The sequence below is a fragment of the Gallus gallus genome, chromosome 9 (genome assembly GCF_016699485.2).
Source record: "Gallus gallus isolate bGalGal1 chromosome 9, bGalGal1.mat.broiler.GRCg7b, whole genome shotgun sequence".
Classification (NCBI taxonomy): Eukaryota; Metazoa; Chordata; class Aves; order Galliformes; family Phasianidae; genus Gallus; species Gallus gallus.
In genome coordinates, this window is record NC_052540.1 from 5,357,444 (window position 1) to 5,382,329 (window position 24,886).

A 24,886-nucleotide genomic window follows, 5' to 3' on the forward strand; every position below is an offset into this window, starting at 1 on the left:
CCTGCCCACCGCAGTTTCCTCTTGCCTCACCATCACTTATCAGTGCATTTAGCATTCTTCAGATCCTGACAGCCCTATGCCTCTCCCTCCCCACCTCCCTGCATCCCTCGTGTTCCCACCGCTATTAGCCGTGCCTTTATTCTCTTGGCTCTTTTTTTTACTCTCATCAGACACCTCGAGGAGAGCAGTTTTCCTGGAACACGGCTTACTGAAACAGGAGGTTTTGCTTCATTATCTGAGCAAGCAAAGGAGCCGGGAGCCCTTTACGTGCTTTCTGTTAAGAAGTGAGAATGTGGCGATGTTCCTGCGAAGCCCACAAGATATTGCCTCGGTGGTGTTCCGCATTTCGAGCTTGTCCACGCTTGCCCAATTGTAATTGTGTAACGCCATTAAACACACTGTTACCATATAGTCATTGGCCAGAGGAAAAGGCAGGACTGTGCTCCTGAACCCAGCTGTGCAGGAGATACTGTCAGTACATAGCACCGACATTAAAAGAAAAGAAAAACAAACAAACAAAAAAATGCAAATGGATCTGGGAGGACTTCTACTAATTTTCAGTCGGTTTCTGCCTGAGCTGTTACGCTGTAGATGTTGCAAGCAGGTTAAGGGAGGATCTACAAATGCATGAGTTTTAGCCATTAAAATCAAGAGCTATGGACATGTCCTGATTTATTTCCATGCACACAAAGACCAAAGAGACGGTAAGCCTCCTGCAAACATGTTAGTTCCACCATCCTGAGCCAGACAAGGCCCTAACGCAGTACCTCAAAGACTGCAAAGCCAAGACCTAAAGCACTGGACTCCACAAGTCCTCCTGCAGCCATACCAAATCTCAGTCCTCACATGTGAAAATTGTTCTTAAATTGGGTTTTCAGTGATTATACGCATTCATGTCCTGGCAAGATGCTGATGGAAATGGCACAAGTTCCATGCAGTTCCATGTGCAATGCTTTGTTCAGCTGAACATTAAAGAGGTGTTTCTTCATCTGGCTATTTCTGACTTTAGCAGCACTGGAAAAGGAATATACAATTGCACAGAACAGGGCATGGGCAGCTGAGAAAGTGGGGAGGCATCCTCTGTTACAGATACAGGATAAGGAGGAATAACAAATCAAAGAGAAAAAGGTGCTAACAGAGAACCCTTGGGCACGGGCAACTTTGCCAGAAGCACTTCTGGTGCTGGCACTGCTGGAGGGTGGGAGCTCATTTGCTGCTGGTGTGCAAGGGAAGGGCTGGCTTAGGGAAGCCCTAGAAGCTGGCCTCAATCCCCAGTATCAGTCACTCCAGCTGCTCTCTCAGAGCAGAATGTGGGGTGGGAGCCCCAAGGCTAGGGTAGCCCAGCTGCCCACTCAGGGACCTCGGGAGTCAGGCAGCAGGGCTGACAGATGCACGAGAGGTATGTGAACTCTTTGTCTCCTGTGCAGGTTGTAAGTGCTGAGGCAAGTAACATTTCATAGCACTAGGTACTGCACAAGCAAGTCATAAATAACCTTCCCTGTCCTATGGACCTCGCAGGCTGAGAGAAAGCCTTGCACTCACAGCCCCATCCATTAACAATGTTGACCTTGAAGTAGTCCTGACAGCAAGGCTGCAGAGGAGCCAAGCAGCAGAACATTTGCAAGTAGCTGCACTCAAGCGGAAAGACAACCCTCCGGCACGTCCGACCCAGGATCGCCTACTGCTGCACAACTGTGCCGTGCCGCGCAGCCAAGCGCGGTACCTCTGGGAGGGCAGCTCGCATGGGGCCGGTGAGTGCAGCCGCTCACCCCTTCTCGACCCCACAGCTCAGCCAAGCAGCACCGTGAACTTGAAAACACTGCACTCGTACTACCAAAGAGCCAGCTGGGTTACTCACCTGTGAGCTTCCCCTGTGCGGCACCTGGCCGGGCTGCTTCATCGTCAGCAGTTTCTTGATGTAAAATGGCATTCATCCTGACAGATGGTAACAAGGTGTTTTCTTCCTCCTACAAAACAGGGAGGACAGCTGTGGGGTTTACTTTAACAGTCACCGTCTGTAAAGTCACTGTAAAGCTTTCTGTCATCTCCAAAATATTTTTCTACTTGTTCATTATAAGGTCTACCGACTGCTACAGAATAGCAAGGGCTGTAATAGCAGCACTACACATTAAGGACAGCTTTAATTACGTGCACAATATCTACGTAAATCTCAGATAGCATCTTCTGCATAAAAGGCAGGGTTGGTTTGTTTGCCTCTTATCCTCACAGTCTGGAATTTGATTGCTTCTTATGGTGTAACATTCATTTGGCTAGGCTTTAGTTAATTACTTAGGGTGGTAATTAAATTAACCTTGCTTAAGGTTTTTGGTTGCTTGTTTTTGTTTTTGTTTTAAAGAGGGTTCTTCAGCAGTCCCAGCCTGTTGGGTTAAATCCCCAAGCACTGGAAAGTAAGCTCACCTAACAGTGCTCCCATGTAACCCAAGTCACTGAGAAGTGAGGTGGCTTAGCCAAGGTCTCAGCTAACTCTGTGGTTTGCTTTTAACTGTTCTGCTGTCATAACTGTGCTAAGCAGTCATTAGACTCAGCACAGGCAAACAGATCAGGCCCTTGCTGAGTCAGTGGCACAGTCAGGAGAACTCCAACATCCTGCCATAGACAGCGATGATTAAGGCACAGTACAAAAGGAAATGAAAGTCTTCAACTTTTCTACAGGAGCAACTTCCCCTGATGTGGTCTGGCCAACCAGTTTTGACTGTGGCTTCACTGAAGAAAACAAATGTTACCTCCAGATGAACACAGCAGTCATGGAATAAAACCATTCGCATGATTATGGCTATTACACATAAAATACAATGTGATAGGTACACTGGGAAGATAGAACCAGTCTCCCAGACCGCCAAGATGAGGGCTACCAACAGCTTTGGCTCAGTTCCCCACTATGCATGCAGCATGAGACAGTCTTCATTTCTCATTTCTCCTCCACAAATTCATCAGCAAAGCGTGAGTCCAAACTCTCCCTCATCACTTCAAGAAGAGGTTTCTTGCAGACACTCACTTCCAGCCAAACAACAAGGGAAACATTCAGTGTGGGCCAGGAGAACACATACCTGCCAGTGAGTTACACAAGCATTTGCTGAGACAGCAATGGAATGTCAGCAAACAGGATCTTTGGGTCTAACCCCAGCTTTGGAGGCAGCGAGCGGCCTAAGTTGTCACAAACAAGAGACCCAACCACATGAGCATGCAGATTTGTTTTCAGCAGATGATGAACCTCCCTGCTTTAAAAGCTGTGGTCTTATTCTCTACTCTGCATGCAGCCCGCTTGCTAGTAGATTATCTGCAAAGCAGGTGAATGACCTTGGCCCCCCTACGGGAAGGATAACTGCCTTTTAAGAGTACAGACGCCAGCAGAAGCAGTGGAGCATGTGGGACTAGACATCATGGACTTCTGGGCATTGGTAAACACTATTACATTTCTCCCCCTGTACTGTTTCGTCTTGTCATTCTGTGGGAAGCAGAGCTGTGAAATGGGTCAGAACAACCTACAGCACATGACACTTGTGAGCCTTAACCTTGTGGCCCATAGAGTGATAGTCAAGTGTAGCACACAGACCAACCCTGGAAGCAATGAAGACCCAACCCAGGCCACAAAGGACTGCAGGACAAGTCCCAGTTATTTGTTTCTTCTGCCTTTTTTTTTTTTTCCTAAGTTGGAAAAAGCAAACTAATAACAATCAAAGCTTTTGAATTCTCTGCCATGTATAGTCATTCTCTCATATCCGTGCACTGCATGTGCTTGTTGATGCCAATGCCCTGTAACCGAGAGCCACTGCCGTCTGTCACACACAAGTCCTCATTATGTTGCATAACAAATTACCTTTGTTGCCTAAGAGAATGGCACAGTGGATTTTGTTGTTGCCTCACATAAACTTTAGTCCTGAGAATTCCACTCCGCACTGATGCATCGCTTCTGTCTGACAAGTGCTTTATTTCTGTTGTTAAGCAGCAAGCTCCATGATACGCAGGCAGCCGCTGATCCTGAAAAACAAGTTTAGAGATACATAAATACAGCACTATTATGTCTGCAGAACAATCGGCCACGTGGATTCTGACTGCTGCCGTAAGGCCGGGCTTACAGGCTGCAGCTACATCCTGGGAGACAGCTCCTCTGCGCACCCGTGGCTGGCGGTCACCTGATGTTTTGGTTTGCAAGCAAAAAAACACCATCCTAAAGAAACAAAGAAAGTGGCAGAACAGCAAAGTAATTTTAAGCCAACAAAGAATTCACTGTGTTTGCATTTTCCTGTCATACTGCCGCTTTTTTAATGTATTTATCCAACTGCATTATCTGTCGTTTTAGTGCTTAATCACTGCTTAACTGAAGAGTATTGCTAATTTATTATAGAACAAAGTGTTAAAAACCTCAACAAATCCATCCATGTGATTACAAGATGTTAAACCTCACCAGATTCTTCTTCTGAGTCTTCTTTATTTGTGTTCGGCACATACTTCAGGGGAAGAAAAACATTTACTGCCAGGCTTCTAACAGTGTTCCCTTTTAAGAAAACGTTTTGGTTGGCAGCTTCTTCTGCTGGCTTATGACCAATGCTCTGCAGAAGTGGAAAATAGTGGTGATATCTACAGGCCAGATTTTGCCACTTCTTTTAAGGAGTAATGCTATCTTACTTTCATATGTGCTGGCCAAACATTCTACTCAGGGCAATACTGGGAGCCCACTGATGGCTGCTCCCTTCTTCCTCCGGACAAAATCCATAGATAGAGAAAAAAATCCCCAGTCATTACCTAAGCAAACTTCAGTAGAGTCTGAACGGGCCTGTTGGGATAACCTTATACGAGGGTGACAAAATCTGGATGCCAGCTGGTTTGAAGCTACACATTGTGACATACTCTCCTAATCCTTAAAGAAACATAGATTCCAATCTCCAATACACAGTTGTCTTTTATACATTCTCCGAATCATTCGCAACAGTTGTATCTGCTTTTTCATCAGCTCTCCTATCTGTCCTAACGAGCATCATTTCCACTGCTCACCCCATATTGTATGTGGCCAAGTTACAGCCATCAAATAAATCATTTGAGACACTGCTAGACAATGGGTGAATAAGTTATTGCTGAGAGATTGGGTTTTGCCTCCATTTACTGGCCGTAGTTAGAAACACTTCAAGCCAACTTTCAATTACAGGGGATAAAATAAAGACTAGTTCAGTCTGGGCTTTTTAAAAGAGAATTCAGTGAAGTAATAAGGCATGGTCATTTTCAGACACTGCTGCTGACAATTAATGGTGCTAATACAAAACCCACCTGGGTATTGCCACAAACAGCTTAGGAAAGCCTTCATGGCAATGTGCAGCTACGATCAAAGCTGTCAACAAGAAGTCTGGATGTTTGAGTTCTTTTTTTCACTGTCCCATACCTTTCTTTGCAGGAACCTGAGATACATGAACACTGCACAGCTGAGATTACGTGAAGTTGTACAGGTACTCTCATTGCTCGTGCAAAAAAACATGAGCCATAGTAAGCAGCACTAGGAATGAAGGAAGATGGCAGACCTGCCTGCCTCAGTGCCAAACTGCAGCCCTCAAGCTGCTGCCTCCTTCATCTTTCAAGGATATTGCTTATATGGGGTCTGGAATTTTCAAAGGAAGACTGAAAGGCCAGGACTTATGAGGTCCTGAAAAAGAGGCAAATAAGAGAAGGCTCAATGCAAGTATGCCCCAGAATAGTCAATGTAGTAGATTGGCTCTTGGCTCTTCCCTGTCTTCATGTTTGAATATGAGGCTATTTGAGGGAATGAAGAGGTGGAAAACTCAATTCTGAGGAAAGGAAATGCATTTTCATGCAGGAATCTAACATGAGTCTAGACAGAGTCTGGGCATTAAACATGGGTGGATAATAACCCAGGTCCTGTTAATGCTCAGTGTATTTTGAAACCAACACTGGACTTACTGTCCAAGTGACTGCTGGCAGCTCCAGGCAGTGAAGGCAGCACATCACAGCGCTCCGTCCTGCGTGCTCCGGAGCACTGCTTCCCTGCAGGGCTCAGCAGGCACAGGGCTCAGCAGGCACGGCCCTCCCTCGCCACGTCTGGCTTCCTAAACAGGAGGCCCAAGTCCTGAGGTTCTGACCACAATAAAACCACTGTTTGATTTTAAATCCACCACTGGGGCACGGACTTCCCAGCAAATAAAACCTCATAGGAATGTTATCCTCAGAGCCATGGCTGGGCAAACAAGTCCACCACCTTCTGTTCCCTTTATTGGATGGCATCAGAACTGCTGCTCAACCAGAAGGACTCCAGGAGTTGTCAAGGAAGACAAACATTGTCCTTCTTCCTAGAAATCACGGGGTGCTGCCACCAGCCCCACACTGCCATTACCTAAGCAAACTTCAGTGGAGTCCGAATTGGCCCGTTGGGGTAAGCTCAAACAAGGGTAACAAAATCTGGATGCCGGCTGGTTAGAAGCGACATACCGTGACATACCCTGCTAATGCTTGCGGAAACACACGCTCCGATCTCCAATACACAGCTGTCTCCTGTACATTCTCCACACCACTCAGCCGGCACATCACCCCACGCTCTTACTGCCCGGGACCCCGCGCCCGCTCCTTTCACCACAGCCCGGGTTCCCGCGCCCGGCCCGGCCCAGCACCGCGCTGCCGCTCCCCCCACGGGGCGGCCCAAGATCCGGCACGGCCGCGCGGCGCTGCCCGGGGCACCGCGCGCCATGGCGCCACCTGGCGGCCGGAGGCGGCGCACGCAGCTGTACGCCTGAGCCGGGTGGTGTCCGAACATCCCGTCCCGACACCGCCGCGTGTATGAAACGCTGCCGTCACCACCACAGCACGGTGTACAGTTAAAAAGGGACCAACAGCCGCTGGTGTCAGGGGGAATTTCCCAAAGGTCTTCTGACACAGTCGTAATTCCATAAACAGAGGAAGAACAGTTTGGATAGCCGAGGATATGGAGCTGTTCTGTAGTTCCCGCTCAGCCAAAGCAGAGGTCTCACCAAAGGATCTCCTAGCGGAATAAATTACTGCGGCCTAAGTGGATCCCACGCCTCAGCGCCCTGGGACGGTGCTGTCTCCGAGCCGGCAGCAGCGGCAGAGCAGCGTCCCAGCGCCGGACCCGCTGCCACGGGGCCCCTCCGGGCCGCCGCCTGCAGCCACAGAGCGCCCCCGCACAGCGCGCAGTGCCGCGGGAGGGCCGGGCGGGCCGCAGGGCTCCGCAGTACGGCACAAAGGCCCGGGCAGATTTCGGGGAGGGCAGTGGGGATGGGGTGGGCGCCAGGAGGGGGACACGTGGGGCGGCACAGCCTGGGAAGCGGGCGTGCGCTTCGATGGAAAGCCCTGGAGAGCTGTGTGCTCGTCCAAGGCGGTCGGGTCGGGTCCCCTCATCAAAGGGAGAAGCGCAAGCGGGGTTTGCGAGGAGGGAAAGCAGAGCGTACCTGAACTGCCTCGCATCAGTGCCGGCTGTAAGAGCGGCTGCAGCGTCCCCTGCTGGAAACAAAAAGCACTACAGCAAAGCGCGGGCGGCTGAAGGAGCAAAGGAGGCTTGGAAGTTGAAGCGGCTCTTACAAAACAAATCAGTAAAATAAAACATAAAAGACAAAGTGGAAACCAGGAGCAGAGACGGAAACCTAGAAGGGGTGACAGACAGGAGAGTTTTGCCACTTTTCTCTGCAGTTCATCTGCATCTTCTAGCACACACAGACCTTCTTGGCCAAACCCACCAGTAAGGGGTTTCTGCACCTCTCATGGGCACCCCTTTACCTCCAGACCTAACTCACTCCCTCCTGGTGAGGAAGGTTAGATGTAAGGCCGTATCAAAAGACAGATGGTTCCTCACTCATGGTCCCCTTGCAGGCCTCAAAGGCAGATGCAGGGTGACAAGACAGGCCTGAGGCCAGGCTGAGACATCAGCCAGTGTGGTGTGGTCCAGACCTACAGGATCACTGGACAGACACGGATGGAGCTGAACTGGAGCCCAGTGCCAGTAACACATAGATCAGGCTGGGATGGAAGGGCACAGGAGCAGTTGAACCGCTCCATATGCAGAAGTGTGGGGTTGAGACTCCAAGTGAAGTTGATCCAGCTAATTAGAGTTTATTAGTGGCCTCAGGGTCCTGACACTTACAACAAGAGTAGTGCTGCTGACTGTAGGGTCATGGTGCTTCCAGAGGCCTCACTGTTAGCCAAGAAGGGGTCTAACAGAAAATAGTTGAGATCAAAGCATGAGTGGAGACAGTGCTAATGTGAAGTAATGTGGCCGCAGCAAACACATGCTGCATCGCAGCAATTAAAGCTTGGCTTCCCTAGAAGTGACACTTGCAATGGGAGCAGCTTCCCCCTGAAATGACGGAAGAGAGATCCCAACTCCGTAACTGACAGCCTAGGAGACAAAACTGAGGAACAAGGTATTCTGAAAGTAACTGGGAAAAAAAAAGCAAAGCACAACACGATGTGTTATTTCAGTGTTTCACCACAGTACCTGCGATCCTGCAGTCAAAAGCAGGGTTTGGAGAAGCACATGTCAGTTTCAGTAGTTTTAGTTCCATGTAAAGAATTGACCAGCGCCCTGCCGCCCTGCACCAGTAATCTGCACTTGCAGGACAATTCAAGCTTCATTGTTTTGGATTTCCTCAGCTCCAGCCCCTCTGGAAAACACTCCCTGTGCACATCACATCTCTCCAGATTTTATTCTCATTCCAAATGTGAGTACAAATATAGCAGCGCCGTGCTCTCCCCACTGCGCGGTTACAAGATGTGCTGAAATGTCAGATGCTAAGCAGTACAAAAAAGCACTTTCCCACATTCTTGTTGATGTGAAATGTAATGGAGAGGGCAGAAACTGCTTTAATTTCAGCTGATTTATTAGATCCAAATACTCTCCTCCTTTCATGTGGCAGCAGTTAATTTATTAACTATTAATGCTGCAATGGTTTCTACAGAGCTTGCAACGGTGCACTGGTAAAAGCACAACTTGAGAACAATCTCACTTCTGCAGGGCTCTGACCACAGCTGCCTTACCGCAGGCAGAGCACTGCAGGAAGGCAAACCCAGCAGAGAGGAGCAGGTGATACCCCCATGTGGGGAGGAAGCCGGGGTGAGGCTGGGAAGCTTCCTACCTTGCAGCCATTGTCTGCCTGCTTCCTCTGCCCCACAGCAAGGAAAGCCATCGGTGACGCAGCTGCAGTGACCGAGTGAACGCAGCAGCGGTTTCAGAGCTCCACAGCCTGCCCAGAGCTGTCTCTTGACAATTAGCAGTGCTGAGTCACTCAAATTAAAGCAACGCAGGGGCATTCCCTGTGGTTGGGTTTGTCTCTCATGTTACCAGAAACTGCTGGTTGGCCGTGTTCCTTCTGCGCATTTGTATTACCCACAAAACGCAACTCAACTCGATTGTGTGAGATATCAACACTTTCTCTCCTCCCGGATGAGAAATAGGGTAGTTTGTCAGAGCAGGAGTCTTCAATGCGAAAAAAAATCAAGTTGTTGTTCTGATAAGTTTGCATGTCCTCAGGAAGTGAAGGCCGGGGTATCACTTTGTTCAAGCTTCCCAGTCAGCTCAAACAATAAGGATACAACCTCAAAGAAGTCAGCTGTGACGTGAATATTTTCTCATAAGAGAAGAAGTAATCACTGCCTTTCTGCGGACCTTAACCAATGGGATTGATGTGCTGAACTCTGTCCGAAGACGAAAGTGTGTGTCCAAATGGCAGCACCTCCTCCAAACCCAAAGCCTAAGTGTAAAAGAAGCTCACGTGGGAGCTCACCTGTCCTCACACTACCCCCAAATGAAGGTGTCTGTGAAGACAGCTGGAGCTTTCTGCCCACAGAAGGTGTTGCCTACCTGTTTCTACAGGAGATTTAAGGAGGGGAATAGCTGCTACGTGTAGTTGGGCTGTTATCACGGGTTGTTGGCATGTCAGCTTTTGCAGGGGTGTCTGTGCAGTCCTCCAGATAAGCACATTGCTCCCTTCCCCTCCGAGGGCATGGCGCAGATCTGCCCTGACCATCAACTGGTCGGCCACAGCAGCTGTAAAAATCCTCAGGCTAAGAAAAGTGCAAGGACAAATTTGTTTGGAATCAAATTTGAACTTCGCAGTGGGATAAGCACCAGGTTAAGCTGAAGCACCTCAGGAGCATCTCTTAAACAAGCAGTCCTCAGTTCCTCCTCTCTGCTGGCAGGAAGCCCCTTGACTTCAGCATATCACTTTACTCAAATACTTTCGCATTTTCCTAATGTTGAAATTCTAAACTGTCAGAGCAGTGAAATACAGGAACAAAGCAAACCGAGTGTATGAGAAAGAAAAGATTATTTCATGTCTTTTCTGATTTTATTAGTAATATTTTTTTCCTTTTTCTAGAGTTTCTTGCTGAGCTGGAAAAGAAATTCTTGTTGCCAAATCTGTACTTAATCTGATGTTTCTATTATTTGTTAAATATTCTTTTTTTTCAGCCAAGTTCCTCTGTGAATCCAAGTTCCCCACTCTGCTCTAGCCACAATATAACCCACACTTGTGGGAACGGCCCTCTTTGGTGCTGGAGGAGTGAGCCTTCTGTGGGGGGGATTCGGTGTGAAGTCTGTGATACCACAAACACCAACAAGTGCTACAGTTTGGGTCTCTCATATTCTGAGTACAAAATCTAAACTTCTTATGGCTCTGTTCCTGGTTGTGGTCTCTGTGGAGATGTCACTAACAATTCCCCCCCTGCAAAGGGAAATGTGTGACCCACGCTGGGACCCACAGGTGCCAGTGGAGCGGAGCAGCCCTTCGTGCTGCCTGCCATGTGCACTGCAGGCTGCCGGGCTGGGCTGCGTCACCTGAGTGCTCCTGAGCCACTTCAGTGGCTTTGGGGTCAGCTTCTCCATCTGCAGTGTTAGATGTGACCTGAAAACAGCGTACAGCACAAACGGCCCTCAAGCATTTCTCTGCGTCTATCTACAATAAGTCCAGCTAACTTTTGCCATCTTCTGGAGAGAGGAATCAAAGTGAGAATTCTTAGCTGTGTGTGTGCGCATTCATCGAGCTCTGAGCATTAAGCAGTTTGTCACAGCCCCTTCTCTAGGCATGCTGAGGGAGACTGCAGGTACCCCCAAGAAAGCTCCTGCTGTGACCATGGTGTTGTGCACACTCCTCTCACTCATTCGAGGCTCTAACACTGAGGATGTGACTCACTTCTGCATTATGCAGCAGGGACCATAACTCTGTACTTTATTTAGCTGGTTGCTGTTTATTTGCTATTCTCAAAAACATCTCTAAGCTTTCGGATATTTTTTTAACCATTTCAGTCTCCATTCTCCAATGGTGTTGTGGTTCAGCCTCCGACTCCAGAAACAGTTTCTATCCGGTTGTCCTGTCTTGTTCTGTCTCTGTTCCTCCCTCCTGTTATTAAAACACTGGCAATCTTTTTATGCCATGCTTTTAATTTCCTCAGGAGCTTCAACTTACATTTTTTTTTACTATATTTAGTGATAACAGCTGACCTCCAGCAGCTTGATGATGCCTATGACCAAGTGGGTGTCATCATACTGCCAAAGGCAGGTCGGTGCAGGGACAGCAAGGAATGGATGAGGGGGATGATGGGGCTCTGAAGAGGCCAAGCAACAGCCGGGGAGGGACTCACAGGCTTGGGCAGATACTGAAACACCTCTGAAAAAGAAGAATTTGGTAGTTCTTTGTCACTAGCAAGCCCAAACGTGCATCGCTGAATTCAGAATGAACTTCGAGATTGACTTCAGTCTTTGTAGGTTATAACTCATTTTCATCACTATCTTCATCAGAAATACTAAGGTACACAAAGAATGCGGAGGGAAGACCTGGGGTTTCCCAACAAGACTTCCAGCACTGCAGCCCGACGGGAAGAACTACTCAAAATGGAGCAGTGGTGCATTTTCCCTCGACTGAAATAAACCTCTCCTCCATGGGAGAGCTGTGCTTTCCCGTGGACAGTGAACTCACTTCCTTCTGCTTTGTTTACAGCTGCATGGGAGGTTTTTCCTCTTCCATTCCCTTTTCCAAGAGCAATGAGACAATAAGACATTGTTAAATGTTAAACACACAGGTTTCTGTTTCTTGTCTTACAGAATAACAGAACTTCCAGAATTATGAGAAATGAATCAAAGGATGAGGGGAAATGGTAAAAATTCACTCAGATTTTAATCCAGAACAGCAGAAAAGACATTAAGAAACAGCACAGAAATGGTTGGAAGCTTTTTTTTCCTTCTTTCCCCAGGAAAAAAAAAAAAAAGACAAATTAACTGCATTTAATTTAATGAACTTGTGAGCCACACATTTATACTTAGAAGCTTCTTATCTCAGTAAAGTGATTTGGACAACATCAGCTGTAATGGGGCATATGAACTCAGCATGCAGCTCACTAACAAAATGCAGAGATGCCATTTCTGACAGCACCAGGAAACTGTTCATCACCAGACTAGAAACATGCCTGGAGGGCATCCCTGGAGGGACAAGGGACCTGTGCAATCGGAGAAGGATCTGAAGATAACTTTGGAGAAGTGGAAGCTCTCCAGAATGTATGGAAGAAAACCAAAGGACTCTGACCCCGCTCACACCCTGGGGAGGACCTCTAAAGCAAGACCAAATGGAGCTGGAATGGCTCAGGGAAAACTGGAAACCAGTGCAAGCCCGGCAGCCAGCTGGATGGGAACACTCAGCCAATGCCGACATCCAGCAAGAAATCAGTGAAAATGCAAGATGAGGAAATTTTCCGCTATCCACACTATACTGGCTGTGGAGAGATGACCAATGCCAAATATTGCTATGTTTTTTGTGTTAGCAGCTTTCTGGCAAATAGCCTTAAAAACCACAGCTCCTGTCTGTGCACATACCTGGGAGATGCTGTTTCCTCAGACTGCTACTGCAGTGAGGTAGCTCACCAGAAACACAACCAAATGTTAATGACATTGAGGTCAGTGGGTGTGAGAGTTTGATCTGAAGCAAGAGAAGATCCTGTTCAGCATGAGCAGCTCGCCTGCTGCAGCAGGAGCTCCTTGGGATGCTCAGTGCTCCAGAGAAACACATATCACACTAATCTGCACACTCCAGAAGCCCCAGCTCTTGTTCTCCTCCTGAAGCCAGGGTGATGACCGTGTTCACATCCACTTCTGCATACACCAAGAGCCCACACCTTACTGGGCACAGGTATAAATAGTCTAAGCCAAAAGTACAGAACTGATGGTCTCAGTAGTCCCGAAGCCAAAGGTGGAAGATGATGTTAACATAACACAGTGCCCGTTCTAGAGGAGGCACGGGTAGATTCTGATGGCTATTTAGCATTGCTAAACTAACAGACTGCATTGCCTTAGATTAAAATATTGCTTGGTGACTTTTTAGAAAAAAAAAAAAAAAAAAACCTTTGGAAACTGATGCCAATGTTAACATCAGATTGCAGGTAGAAAGATGGACAAAGCAGAACAATTAAAACAACAACAGATGATTCAACAATAAAGCATTTGACGTGATTGGAATAAGCCAGTGTGTAATGAAAATGTTGCCATGGATATCAGCATTGAGAAAGCAATTGTATCTCAGCAGCCAGCCCTGAGGTCATGCGGGGTTGTCAGCTCACCAGGAGCCACAGGGAGGCACTGAGCTGTTCCCAAATGTGAGGCCAACAGCAAAGTGAAGCAGAAAGCTCTGGCTGCCAGTGACGTGCAGGAAGGGAATTAGTGCTGCTGGGCGTGCTGCAGCGTGGGGAGAGCTGCTTCCAGCGGACAGTGCAGCATCTGCAGAGAGACTGCAATTAACATGCACTTTCGTTTATAACACTGCATGTGTATAAACATGTAACCATCAAAAGAAAGCACTCCCACATGTTCTTAATAGGTAAGTAGTAGCCTCTAGGTTTGCTCCATCCCTTCATAACCTAAAGTGCGAGCTGCCAGACTGCACAACAAAATGCCATTATTCCTCTTGCTACTCTCTATTTCCTAATATATATATATCCTTCCTTGTTCTTTGTCTCTTTTTCTTTTCTTTTCTTTTCTTTTTCACTTCTTTCCTTTATTCCCTTCTCTTTCTGCCTCTCCCTACCCCCACTTAGTAGTATTTCATCTCCCCACTCAGTCCCGGTCCCTTCCTGCTGCTCCTCTGCCTCATGCCCAGTCCCTCCTTTCTTTCATATTGCATTAACTCTAACCCTGTTCTGACAATCTATCTGTTTTAGATTGTTGCACTAATTGTAGCTAGACATTTCAGAGACCTTTTCGAAGTCTTCGTAATTCAACTTGATTCCATGTACTTGGTACAAGAGCCATATGGTTTTGTGGATCACATATTGTTTCGCACATGTGAATACTTACGGGACAGACGACTGTTTGGGTATCAGTTGCTCACGCTTTCTGAGCTGTGAATTAATTTTGTGCAATGTAGTGGCACTGATGCTTTGAAATGTGCAGAGATTTTCTCCATACACCTGAGAATGCCCTATAAAGATCGTGTCTGAGGGCTCCTGAGGTTCGGTGAGCACTGCCTGCGGTCCTTCCGCAGGTGGGAAAGAACTCAGGGGAAGCTCTGCATGAGGATGAACAGGGCTGGAGCAGCACCAGGACAGCACTGCGCTCCCTATCCACTGCCACCAGCTGTGCCCACAGCTCCTCATAGCTGCTGCCAGTCTTTGTGAGGTGTATTGATTCACCCCACCAAATTCACTAGAACTGATGGGTAACTCTATCAGCTATCAGTGCAGAGCTGATAGTCTTTACTCAGACAAATCCTTCCTGCATCACACTCTGGTGTAAAGTCTTTAAAGACGGGAGGAGAAGAGGGTGAACGTTGTAATTGATTCTGTCAGAGGCATGTAAGAGCTGAGTTTCTGTTCTTTGTTCTGTTCTGTTCTTTAACTAGCAGTTAAAGAACAAACTGAATGTTAAAACCCTACCCTAGGTGTGGGTGTCCCCTGCACATCTTTGTATCAAATGTGTGCGTCTCCGGGGAGAGGAGGACAGAGACAAGCACTAAATGAAGTGGAAAAGTTCTCACACTGATTCAATTAGGGCGGTATATGCTGTAATATAGCTTCAAGGGATAACTGAAACTTTTGGAGGGTGCTTCTTTTTTCTCTCTCTCCCTTTTTCTTTTCTTTGGCTGCTGCCACATGGAGCTCATTTCACATTTCAGCTGCAGTGTAAGTGATACAGAAACCGGTATCACACTGTGGCTGATCCACTGCTGCTGAATGCTTGGTGCCCTCCTGCAAGTGGGCTGAGAACACAGCCACGCACAGCTCCATCTTTGCACCCCGCTCCTGCCCCGCTGCCTTTCACACAGAGCAGCCTGCATCCTCATTCCCAGCCAGCAAACAGCAAGTGGCCACCATAAAGGACTCGCTTCATCCAGCTCTCAGGTAAAGCACCAAGGTTGGACCAGAGCAGTTCTGCGCTATGGTGACATGAAGCACGGGATGACAAGGAAGTACTATTGAGCAAATATATCGACAGAAGTAGAGATCCACACCTAATGCAACGACGCTGCCCTGACTTCGTGATTTCCATTCCGATTTGTGCCAGCAAAGGTGCAGTGCCTGCAGTCCAAGAAAGTTCATCATGTGTGAGGCTGCCTTTCATTCGAGGTGGGCAACAGCACGAAAGTACAGAAAGATTTATCTGGGGTACCGCAGGGCTGTGGCTGCTTTGTGTTATTGCAGCAATGCCCCGATCTCATTGAAGAAGCAAACAAATGCAACAATAGCAATAAAGATAACCACAGCAGATTTCCCCCTCCCGATGGAGGACCCCTGGAACTCCCAGAGCACCGTGAGAGCCCTTGCACAGACGCAGCCCGCAGTCCTCCACACCTCAAGCCTCGCTTCCCCAAAACTGAGCCCTGCTGCAGTCTTTGCCGCTCAGAAAGTGGAAGAGATGAACAAAAAGCAGCCCCGCAACACCTCTGCGCACGTGGCTGTTCACCACGGCACATTCCCTGGCCGAGGCCCTTCCCTCACACAGCAGCACGCTACAGGGCGAGCTGCGATGCTCTCGTGGCAGCACGGAAGGCGAGGGCGGCCCTCCCCGCGCGGCGGTGCTGCCGGGCTCGGGGCAACGCGGGGCTCGGGGGGTTCGGCGCCGCCGTTGGCGACGGGATGGCACCGAGAGGGGGAACGGTCGGTACCCCCGTCGCCGTCCTTCCCTGGCAGCCCCGCGCAGGGTGTAAGGCAGCAAATCCGCGCTGAGGCCGCTCCCCGCCGACATCCCCGGCACAGCCGGGCAGCGCGGAGCGGGACCCCGGCAGCCCCAGCGCAGAGCTGAGCCGGGGCCGAGACGGCCCCAGGGGGAGCAGCGCGGCGCAGCCGAAGCCGTTCAGCCCTCGCACCCGGTGAGAACGCTCGCCCGAAGCACGGGGTTTCTCTGGGGTTCACTGCAGCGAACTACTTCTTCAAACAATTTATGGATATTCAGCTCCTTTTCAAATAAGTGACAACAGCTGACCTAAAAAGTAGTCTGAGAATTGGCGCAGGAGCTGATGAAGTGTGAGCACCTCGAGCCCTGCTACAGCGGGAACTCAGCTCTCTTCGCTGCACCAATTGCGTACCGCTGCCGGCATTCGGCCCGCGCATTAGGAACGTGAGCAGTGTATGGAAAGAGCCGTTTCCCAGAGCCGTGCCTCTTTCTTTCCTTTCTCTTCACGTTTTGCAATCGCAAGCTCGTTTGCTCAAGCTCGATGGACCGCACGGGGCCGGGGCTCCGCCAGGGGGCAGCGCCGGGCCGGGTCGGGTCGGGGGGTGCCCGAGGCCACCTCCATCCCCTTCATCCCCTCCATTCCCTCCCGCCCCTCCCGGCCCCCGGGCTCCTCTCCCGGCCCCGCTCCGCTCCGCCGCCCGCAGCGCGCCGTGCCCGGCAGCCCGGCGGCCCCGAGGCTGCGACTCGTTAGGCCGAGTGCGGCTTTAAAGTCCCAAACGGGTAATGGGGAACATCAGAAAGACACTCGGGTGAACTCTCCGCCTCTAATGGGAAACAGTTGAGAGCTCCACCAAATCTGTCACTTTTTAAATGGAAACATGAAAAAGGGATGAGATAAAACAAAGAAAAGAAGTTGGAATAATGCACTTCGATTCAGATACCGAAATACTTTCCTCAAGGAATGGAAAGGCTGATGGAAAAAAAAAAAAAAAAGCAAAAAAAAAAAAAATCCAACCAACCGCGCTATGATAGTGCCCGCAGCACTGCGAGCAGACATTCCTGCCTGTAATCCCCTCACTCTCTTCCCACTCTGGGGAGGGAAAAATCCTTTCCGCGAGGGCTCGCAGAGATGTGCGGACCTCGGACGCTGAACCGAAGGCTCCCGCTGCTATCCCGGGCAGCGCCGTCGAGCGGGGCTCCGCCACCCGCGGCAACGGGGCCGAGCCCACCGCCGGGAGAGGAGCGGGGCTGCATCGCGGGGTGCGATGTACGGGCCCTGGGATCAGCGACGTGCAGCTAAGGGGGTGCTACAAATTCTTTCACTAAGTTCAGAGCTCTCGCCCGTGCCCCGCAGCGGGGAACACACCGGGGAAGCGGCCCTGCAGCCGGCATCCCCGACGAGGCGGTAGCGGCCCGCTGCCCTTCCCCTGGCGATCCCGGCCCCGCAGCACCGCGGCCCGCGGCTCGGGACGGATAGGGGCAGAGTTCGGGCTGCCAAACCCTCGAACTCCTGAAAGCCGGCCGTCCCGAAGGCCTCCTCTGCCTCGGCCCGGTGACGGCGCGTTCTGTTACGCGGACAGCCGGGGCCTGGCAGCCCCCCCCGCGTCCTCCGCTCCTCTCTGTCGAGGCTGAGGCGTTCCGTTCCCATCGACACTGTTTGTACCCGAGGGCACCGATAAGCTCCCGCGGGGCCCCTCCCTCGGCGGGGAGCGGAGGAAGCTCAGCACATCGGCGACACCGCCTGCCTTCCTCCCGCTTCGTTGTTTTCTAAACGTTGTTAAAAGCAACACCTGGGAAAAAATATATAAAAGGACGACAACGAAGCGACTCCTTTTTGTTTTTTTCCCGCTTTTGATAATTCCGGACATTACCCCACGCGTCGCGCTCGACTTTCCCCTGTCCTTTCATTGCTTGTTTGGGTTTTCGGGGAGCACAACGATAGCGCGAGAAAGGGACCGCAACGCGCGGCCACCGCTGCTCGGGGCGCTCTGGAGGCGGCTTCTCGGCCCCGCTCCGCTCCCGGCCCGCAGCCCCCACGGCCCCCTCCGCTCCGCGCACAGCCGTCGGAGCCCAGGAGGGACGCGCCGTCCCGCGGGCAGGAGCGCAGCGTGCGGGGCTGTGCCGCTCTCCCGACGGCGTTGGGGCCGGGACGCCTCATTTCATCGAAAATCGCGTAAAGGAGAAATAGAGCGTGCTGCCCCGTTACTCCGTAATCGCGCCTAACGGAATGTGCGCGCTGTGTGTGAAAAATCTCCTTAAAGAGGGGGAGAAGTGGATGAAACGAAGCTTGGTGACGCGGCCGTCTGCCCGCGGAGCTGCCGCGCTTACGCGGCTCTGCCCCGCTACCCGCAGCCGCCCGCACTGCCGGGGGGGAATGGGGGGCAGCGCCGAGAGCGGGCGGCGTGCGGGCCGTGCCTGGGCTCTACCCGGGCTGCACACCGGCCGGCCCCCCCAAAGCCGAGCAGGCAGAGGCGGCGTTGCGCCGTAAGGTGCCACGTGCCGGGGTGTCCCCGGGGGATCCCCACGGCCGCCGGGCCCCCCAGCAGCAGCCCCGCTGCCCCCGGGCTGCGCTCCGTGAGCCGGGGCCGCGACCAACGCGATGCTTCATTGAAAGGCGGATTCCACTTCGGGCGACTCGGCGTTCATTCGGAACGGATTGCCAGCAGCCCAGCGAGCCCCGCAGCTGCTGGTTTGGCTCAGAGAGCCCCGTGTGGTTTATAAACTTGTAAAGGGAAAAAGGAAAAAGATGTCCATCCAAGTAAACTCTAAGTGAAAACTCATTGATTACCTCCGCCTCCCTGTCTCTGATCTGATTAACCGTTTGCCATCACACTTTCCGACTCACTTCTGTGCTGGTTTCCCTCTGCCTGAGCTCTGCGAGACTCTTCCAGAAGGGCGCTGTGATGTCGGGACCAACAGACTGTAAACAACCACAAGAAACACAGCGAATGTTTTCAATCCAGCTCGGGGACTAAAATAAACTGCCCGCATCGGGCCGGCCCGTTTCAACGAACGCCTCCCAGGCCGCTGCCGAGCGCACCGCGAGGCTACCTCGGGCGGGTGGACGCGGGCGGGCGCCGAGTCCCGTCGGGAAGAATCCCCCCGAAACCCCCGGCCCGGGCAGCTCGGGTGGGGCTCGGAGGGTGGAGGAGGCACGGGGGGACCCAACGGGCGCGCCCTGCTTCTATCCCAGCGGTCGAGGACTCCCGACTGCGCTTATCCCGGCCCCGGCCATCGCCCGCGGTACCGTCGGGTTTTCCCGTCGTGCCGGCTGCCCGAGCCTACCCGCCCGAGGCTCGCTGCCCGTGGCCTCTCCTGCGGGCGGGCGGCGGCCCCGGACTCTGCAGTGAGGCCGGGAAGAGGACCCCCGGTGCCCGCTGCCCCCCCATGCCCCCCCCCTATCCCTCCCGTAGGGCCGCCCCGAGGCTGCATCGGCACCGGGCGGGGCCGGACCCCGGGGCGGGTAGGAGCGGGGATCCCGCGGCAGCCCCGAGAGGCAGCGATGGGCGGCGGTGGGGAGACGGGCGGCAGAGCCGGGCCGGGCCGCGGCCGTCACAGGCGGAGCGGCGATTTTTTAAATAACAAACGTATTTTTTTTTTATTTCTGAAACAAAAATATCGTTTTCGGCTTAACAATAGCCGGATCTCTCTGAATGAAGCCTCTGCATATTTTCCTGTTTTAATTGGTTGTATAATAAACAGTCCTGACCCCACACTCTCTTTTCAATGAGTTCAGGGTGAAACGCGGACCATGGGACTGGAAGTGACTTTTTCACCGCTTAAAACACGGACAAGAATACCAGGAATCAGGCGGCATCGATCGGCCGGGCGGGAGGGGCCGCAAGGTGAGAGCGGCTGCGCGGCCCTCCTTGCTCGACCCGCAGCCTCCGGCACCCCGGCCCCGGACACCGCAGCCGAGCCGAGCCGAGTTGTGCCGCGCCGAGCCGGCCGGGGGCTCTCCCGACTCAAGGCTATGCACCCTACGAGCACTGCCAAGGCCCGACGGCTGCGCGAAGAGCGGCAGAAGAAGACAAACCGGAGTGCGCAGAAGAGCGCTTCGGGCCCGGCACCGCTGTGGGGCAGCCGGGGGGCGGTGGGCGCCCGCCCAGCCCCAGGCCGCCGAGCCCTCCCTCCCCTGGGGCCCATCGCAGCGCGCTGCCCCTCCGGCGGCGGCTCGAGGAGGCTGCTTCCACGCCCGCTTCGTGCACGGAGGGCGCAGTCGTCGCTCTTCTGCTTTCATCTCTCGCCAGCGTTGCATAAAGCCCATACAAACGGGGCCGCTCGGGCGGGCAGGCGGTAGCTCGGTCGAGATCGCGGCCCCCAGTCTCCCTGCCCTGGGCTTCCTCCGCTCCGGCCTGAGTGGGGATGCGCGGCGCTCTCCGGCCGTCGTTAGATAACGAGCACGGGTCTCGCACGGGGCGCTCCGTGTGGGGTCAGAGGGGCTGGGGACGGCGAGGCCCGGGGCACATCAGAGCCCAACCCGGGAAGACCTCCGGCAAGAAGCCCGGTCCGGCCCATTTGGGGCCGCTCTCGTGGCCCGGAGCCCGACCCCGCGGGGCAGCGGGGCTGTCGGGCGGCCCAAGCTGGGGGACCGAGCACGTGCAAGTCAGTCCCCGTCGCTCCGGGCATTAATGAGCCGGGAGGCAACCACCGAACCCTGCCCGGGTCACCGGAATCTGAACGGGAGCCGCGGCCGCTCCCGAAGCGGCACGACAAGCCTGGCTCGGCCTCAGGCTCCGCACCGGGCTGCCCGGGCGATGCGACACGAGGGCTGCAGCCGTGCGCCGAACACGGCGGCTGTTACTGAACCGCACGAGTTTACATTCGGCGCCGCCTCTGTTTATAAAATACAGAAAATGATCGCGAAAACATCCTACGGGCGCGACGGCGGCGCGGCTCCGCTGGGACAGCGCGGGTCCGGGCGCTCGGGGCCCGGAGGGCGCAGCCCGGCCCCGCACACGAGCAGCCGCCGTATCCCGCCCGCCCGCCCGCAGTCGCGCGGCAGAGCCCATCGGGCACGGAGCCCCGAGGCACCTTATGCCCGCCGCCTGTCGTCCAGGGGGGCATCGGGAAAGAGCCCTGCGGCCCGCATCGCACGGCACCGAGGGCCGGGAGCCGCTCCGCTCCCGACGCTGGGTGCTGGCGCTGCCGGGGCCGCTCGCCGCGGGTCACCGCCCGCAGACCCCCAGGGAAGCGCAGCGGCCCCGGCGCCCCGTGGCGGCAGGAGGGGTCCCTTCCGAGTTCACAACGGCATCAACGGATCTCGGAGGCAACGAGCGGGGATGGGCAGCACTGAACGAACAAGGAACGGTCACGTCAGCGCCGTGCAGCGCCCACCCCGGCGACGAACCGGAGCCGGGACGATGTGCGGCAGCACCCCCGGCGCGCTCGGCCCCGTTCCGTCCTTTCCCCTCGCGCGGCACCGGTGCTGAAGTTCGAGCCGGCCCGGCTCCCTCCCCGCCGTGCCCGAGCAGAGCCGAGCCCGCAGCCCCCGCGCCCCGCACCGCCGCCGCCGGCCGGAACAGAGCAGCGCGCCGCGCTCCCTCCCGGCGCCGTCCCGCGGGGCCCGCGGAGAGCGCGCAGCTCCCCGGCCCCGCTCCGTACGGCGCGCCCGTTTCCGTGCCGGGGCCGCAAGACGCCTCGTTCCCCGGGCACGGAGGCTGCAGCGGGCCTGGGAGCCGGGCGCGGGCCCGGGGTGCGCCGTTGCTCGGGCCTCGGCCCCGCGGGGAAAGCGATAAGCGGCAGCAGCGCCGGCACCGGCACGGGGTCCGTACGGGCCGCCGGTTCCGCAGCAGCACGGCCGGGCTGGGAGGGCGCAGGGCTGCGCCGCATCGCCCCGCTCCGCCACCCGGCGGCCCCCGCGCTGCCGCTTCTCGGTCCCAGCACGGAGAAGCGGAGAGAGACAAAACAATATTAAGAGAAAGGCATTTATTGGAGACCTTACAAGGCTAGAAAGTACATTAACAGTGCTAGGCCACGCTAGAGAAGTTGGTCCCAAAACGGTACTACGCCACAGCATCTATCAGCTTACAGAAACGCTTACACGACCGCTAAGAACTGGCCCCTGTGTTATACACGCTATTTCTTCTCGCATTCATCTATGTAAAATCGAAGGATCAAAACGTTTTAAGAAAAAGGGCGAGCACTCAAAGCAGAACCGACCGAAATCCATTTCGGGCCAGGGTTGGGGGCGAAAATACGGAGCTAGTTTAAACTTTCATTATCAATTACACTATGAGCGCGGAGGGATATTCAAATCTCATAGGAAACCGTCTTTTTTTTTTCTTTTTTTTTTTCGTATAACATCAAAATATATTTTTTTAGACCTACGCAGAATTTCTTGTAAGACCTCAGAGGGCACCGTCTCCTTTAAAAACCACATCTCCCGCGGCCGGAGCCTTCACGAGCGGTCCCGGCCCCCCCGGCTCCCACCGCGCAGTCCCACCCGGCGCCGCCCGGGGAAAGGCACCGCAGGAGCGCCGCGCTTTGCGGCCGAAGAGGAAGAGGAGCGGGAGGAAGAGGCCGAGCTCGGCCGGCAGCGGCCGGGCCCGGCGGGAAGGCCGCGCCGTTCGCGGGCCGAGCCCGAGCGTTCGAAGGCCGAGTCGCAAAGGAGCGGAGTTCGGAGAGGCGGCGGCCCGTTGTCACCGCGTCCCCCGCGCCCCCAGAAATAAAGCGACAAAAAGCCGACCCCGAGGCCTCTCCGAAGACAGACAGACACACACAGACGGACTGGCGGACAGACCGCGCCAACCGGGAGCTGCCCGCCCGCCGCGGCGGGCGCGGAGAGAAGGACGTCCGCGGCCGGAGGAGGAGAGCGCGGCCGGGGCGGGCGTCGCGCGGCGGCGGCGGGGACCCGCTCCCTAGATGTCAATGCGGGAGTGCAGGGCGCCGTGTTTGCTGTCGTGCTCCCAGTAGGAACAGTGCATGACGGACAGCTCGGCGGGCTGGCGGGCGCAGGCGAACTGGAGGCCGGCTCCGTTCGCAGCCGGGGCGGCGGGCGGCGCGGGGCTGGCCGGGCCCAGCTGCTGCGGGTGGTGGGCGTGCGGGTGGTGCGGGTGGGCCACGCCGTTGTAGGAGTTCACCATGCCAGGCAGCGCCACGCTCTGCACCCGCGAGTAGGGGCCGTAGGAGGCAGGGCCCGAGAGTCCTTTCACGTTGACGGGGCTGACGCTGCCGCCGGACATCTGGCAAGAGGCGTAGGGCACGGGCGCGGGGGGCTGCGGCAGCGGCCACGAGTTGTTCATGAAGGTGGACTGCAGGTACTTGGGCGGGGAGAGGTAGCCGTAGCCGTCGGGGCCGAAGAGGCTCTTGCCGGGCTGGAAGTGAGTCGGGGGCGGCCGGAAAGGCCGCTTCATCCTCCGCCGCCGGCGGTAGTTGCCCTTCTCGAACATGTCCTCGCAGGCGGGGTCCAGCGTCCAGTAGTTGCCCTTGCGCTCGCCGCCGCCCTCGCGGGGCACCTTGATGAAGCACTCGTTGAGGCTGAGGTTGTGGCGGATGCTGTTCTGCCAGCCCTTCTTGTTCTTCTCGTAGAAAGGGAACTTGCTGATGATGTACTGGTAGATCCCGGACAGCGTGAGCCTCTTCTCGGCGCTCTCCCGTATGGCCATGGCGATCAGGGCCACGTAGGAGTAGGGGGGCTTCTGCGACGGGTCCGGCTTCTCGGGGCCCTTCTCGGCGCTCAGTTCCTCCTTGCCCCGCTCCGGCTCCTTGCTGCCGCCGCCGTCATGGGCCAGCATCGCCACCGCGTCCTCCTCGCCGTCCGCGTAGCCGCTCATCATGGTGCCCGCGGCCGCGCGCGGCGGTGCCGGCGCGGAGCTGTGCCGGTGCGGAGCGGTGCGGAGATCCGCTGCTGGCGGCCGTCCCTCCCGGAGCTCGCCGGGGCCGGGGCCGGGACGGAGCTCGCTCGGCGCCTCTCGCGGCGCCGCGGGTCCGTGCAGCGCGGCGGCGGCGGCGTCCCTGCCCCAGCGGGCTCCGCTCCCCTCTGCCGCGGCGGCCGGGCTCTTTTCTGATTTGTATGGGCCCGGCCGAGTTCCGCTTTCGTCAGGAGCCCGCTCCCCTATCGCCGCCGAGCCGCTGGGCACGGCCGGGTTCAGCCCGCAGTCACGGCGTTCGGCCCCGCGCACACGCGGCCCGACGTGGCCCCGCGGAGCGGCGCGGCGTGGAACCGCCCCGGTGCGGCCGCGCCGCCGGGGGGGGGGGGCGGGGGGCTCCGAGCGAGCCGCCCCCGCCGCCGCCCTCCCGCCCTCCCCGGGCCCGCGGCTCGGAGCTGTCCCGCGAACGGCTGCCGCCGCGCTCGGCCCTGCCCGGTGGCTGTCACAGTGCAGCCGCAACACGCGGCCGCGTTTATATGTCTTGGCCCCGGGCCGCGCTCGGGGAGCAAAGGGAGGTTGGGAGCGCTCCTGCCGCTCGTTTCTGCCGTCCGTGTGGTGCGGCTCGGAGCGGGGCTGTCGGATCGCTCCTTCTTCCTCCTGCAACGGCCGCCGGGCCGCCAGAAGCCCCGGGGCAGGGACGGGGCAGGGACAGAGCGGGGCAGGGCAGGGCAGGGCCCGTGGTGCCCCTGCGCTCCTCCCCGCGGGGCTCCCGCTTATTTCGCACGCATCCCCGAGGATCCCATCTTCTCCTTCCCCTGTTCTGCTTTCAGGCGAAGCCTCCGCGAGCGGCGGTATAGAAGCCTGAACTGCAAAGGTGCCGTGTAAAAATGAATCGTTAACGGCGCCGTTCTACCCGCGGTCACAGAAGCGGGCGGACAGGACAGAGGATGCT

General features: G+C 55.0%; 2 protein-coding genes across 3 annotated transcripts in view; both read right to left on the reverse strand.

The window, feature by feature from the left end:
• Positions 1-24,886, reverse strand: part of PIK3CB (phosphatidylinositol-4,5-bisphosphate 3-kinase catalytic subunit beta) — a 111,564-nt gene that overhangs the window by 84,442 nt on the left and 2,236 nt on the right. The window contains exons 1-3 of one of the 2 annotated variants that reach the window (XM_046898397.1): positions 6,464-6,617; positions 3,839-3,999; positions 1,859-1,967 (exon numbers count right to left, since the gene is read on the reverse strand). The gene's annotated coding sequence lies outside the window, so the exon portion shown is untranslated. Of the gene's footprint in view, positions 1-1,858; positions 1,968-3,838; positions 4,000-6,463; positions 6,618-24,886 lie in introns of those variants that run through there. The other variant, XM_046898396.1, reaches the window with a different exon arrangement.
• FOXL2 (forkhead box L2) lies at positions 22,778-23,907 on the reverse strand. The gene is given in 1 exon segment (NM_001012612.1): positions 22,778-23,907. A coding segment is annotated over 1 exon segment (918 nt). The 5' UTR covers positions 23,902-23,907; the 3' UTR covers positions 22,778-22,983.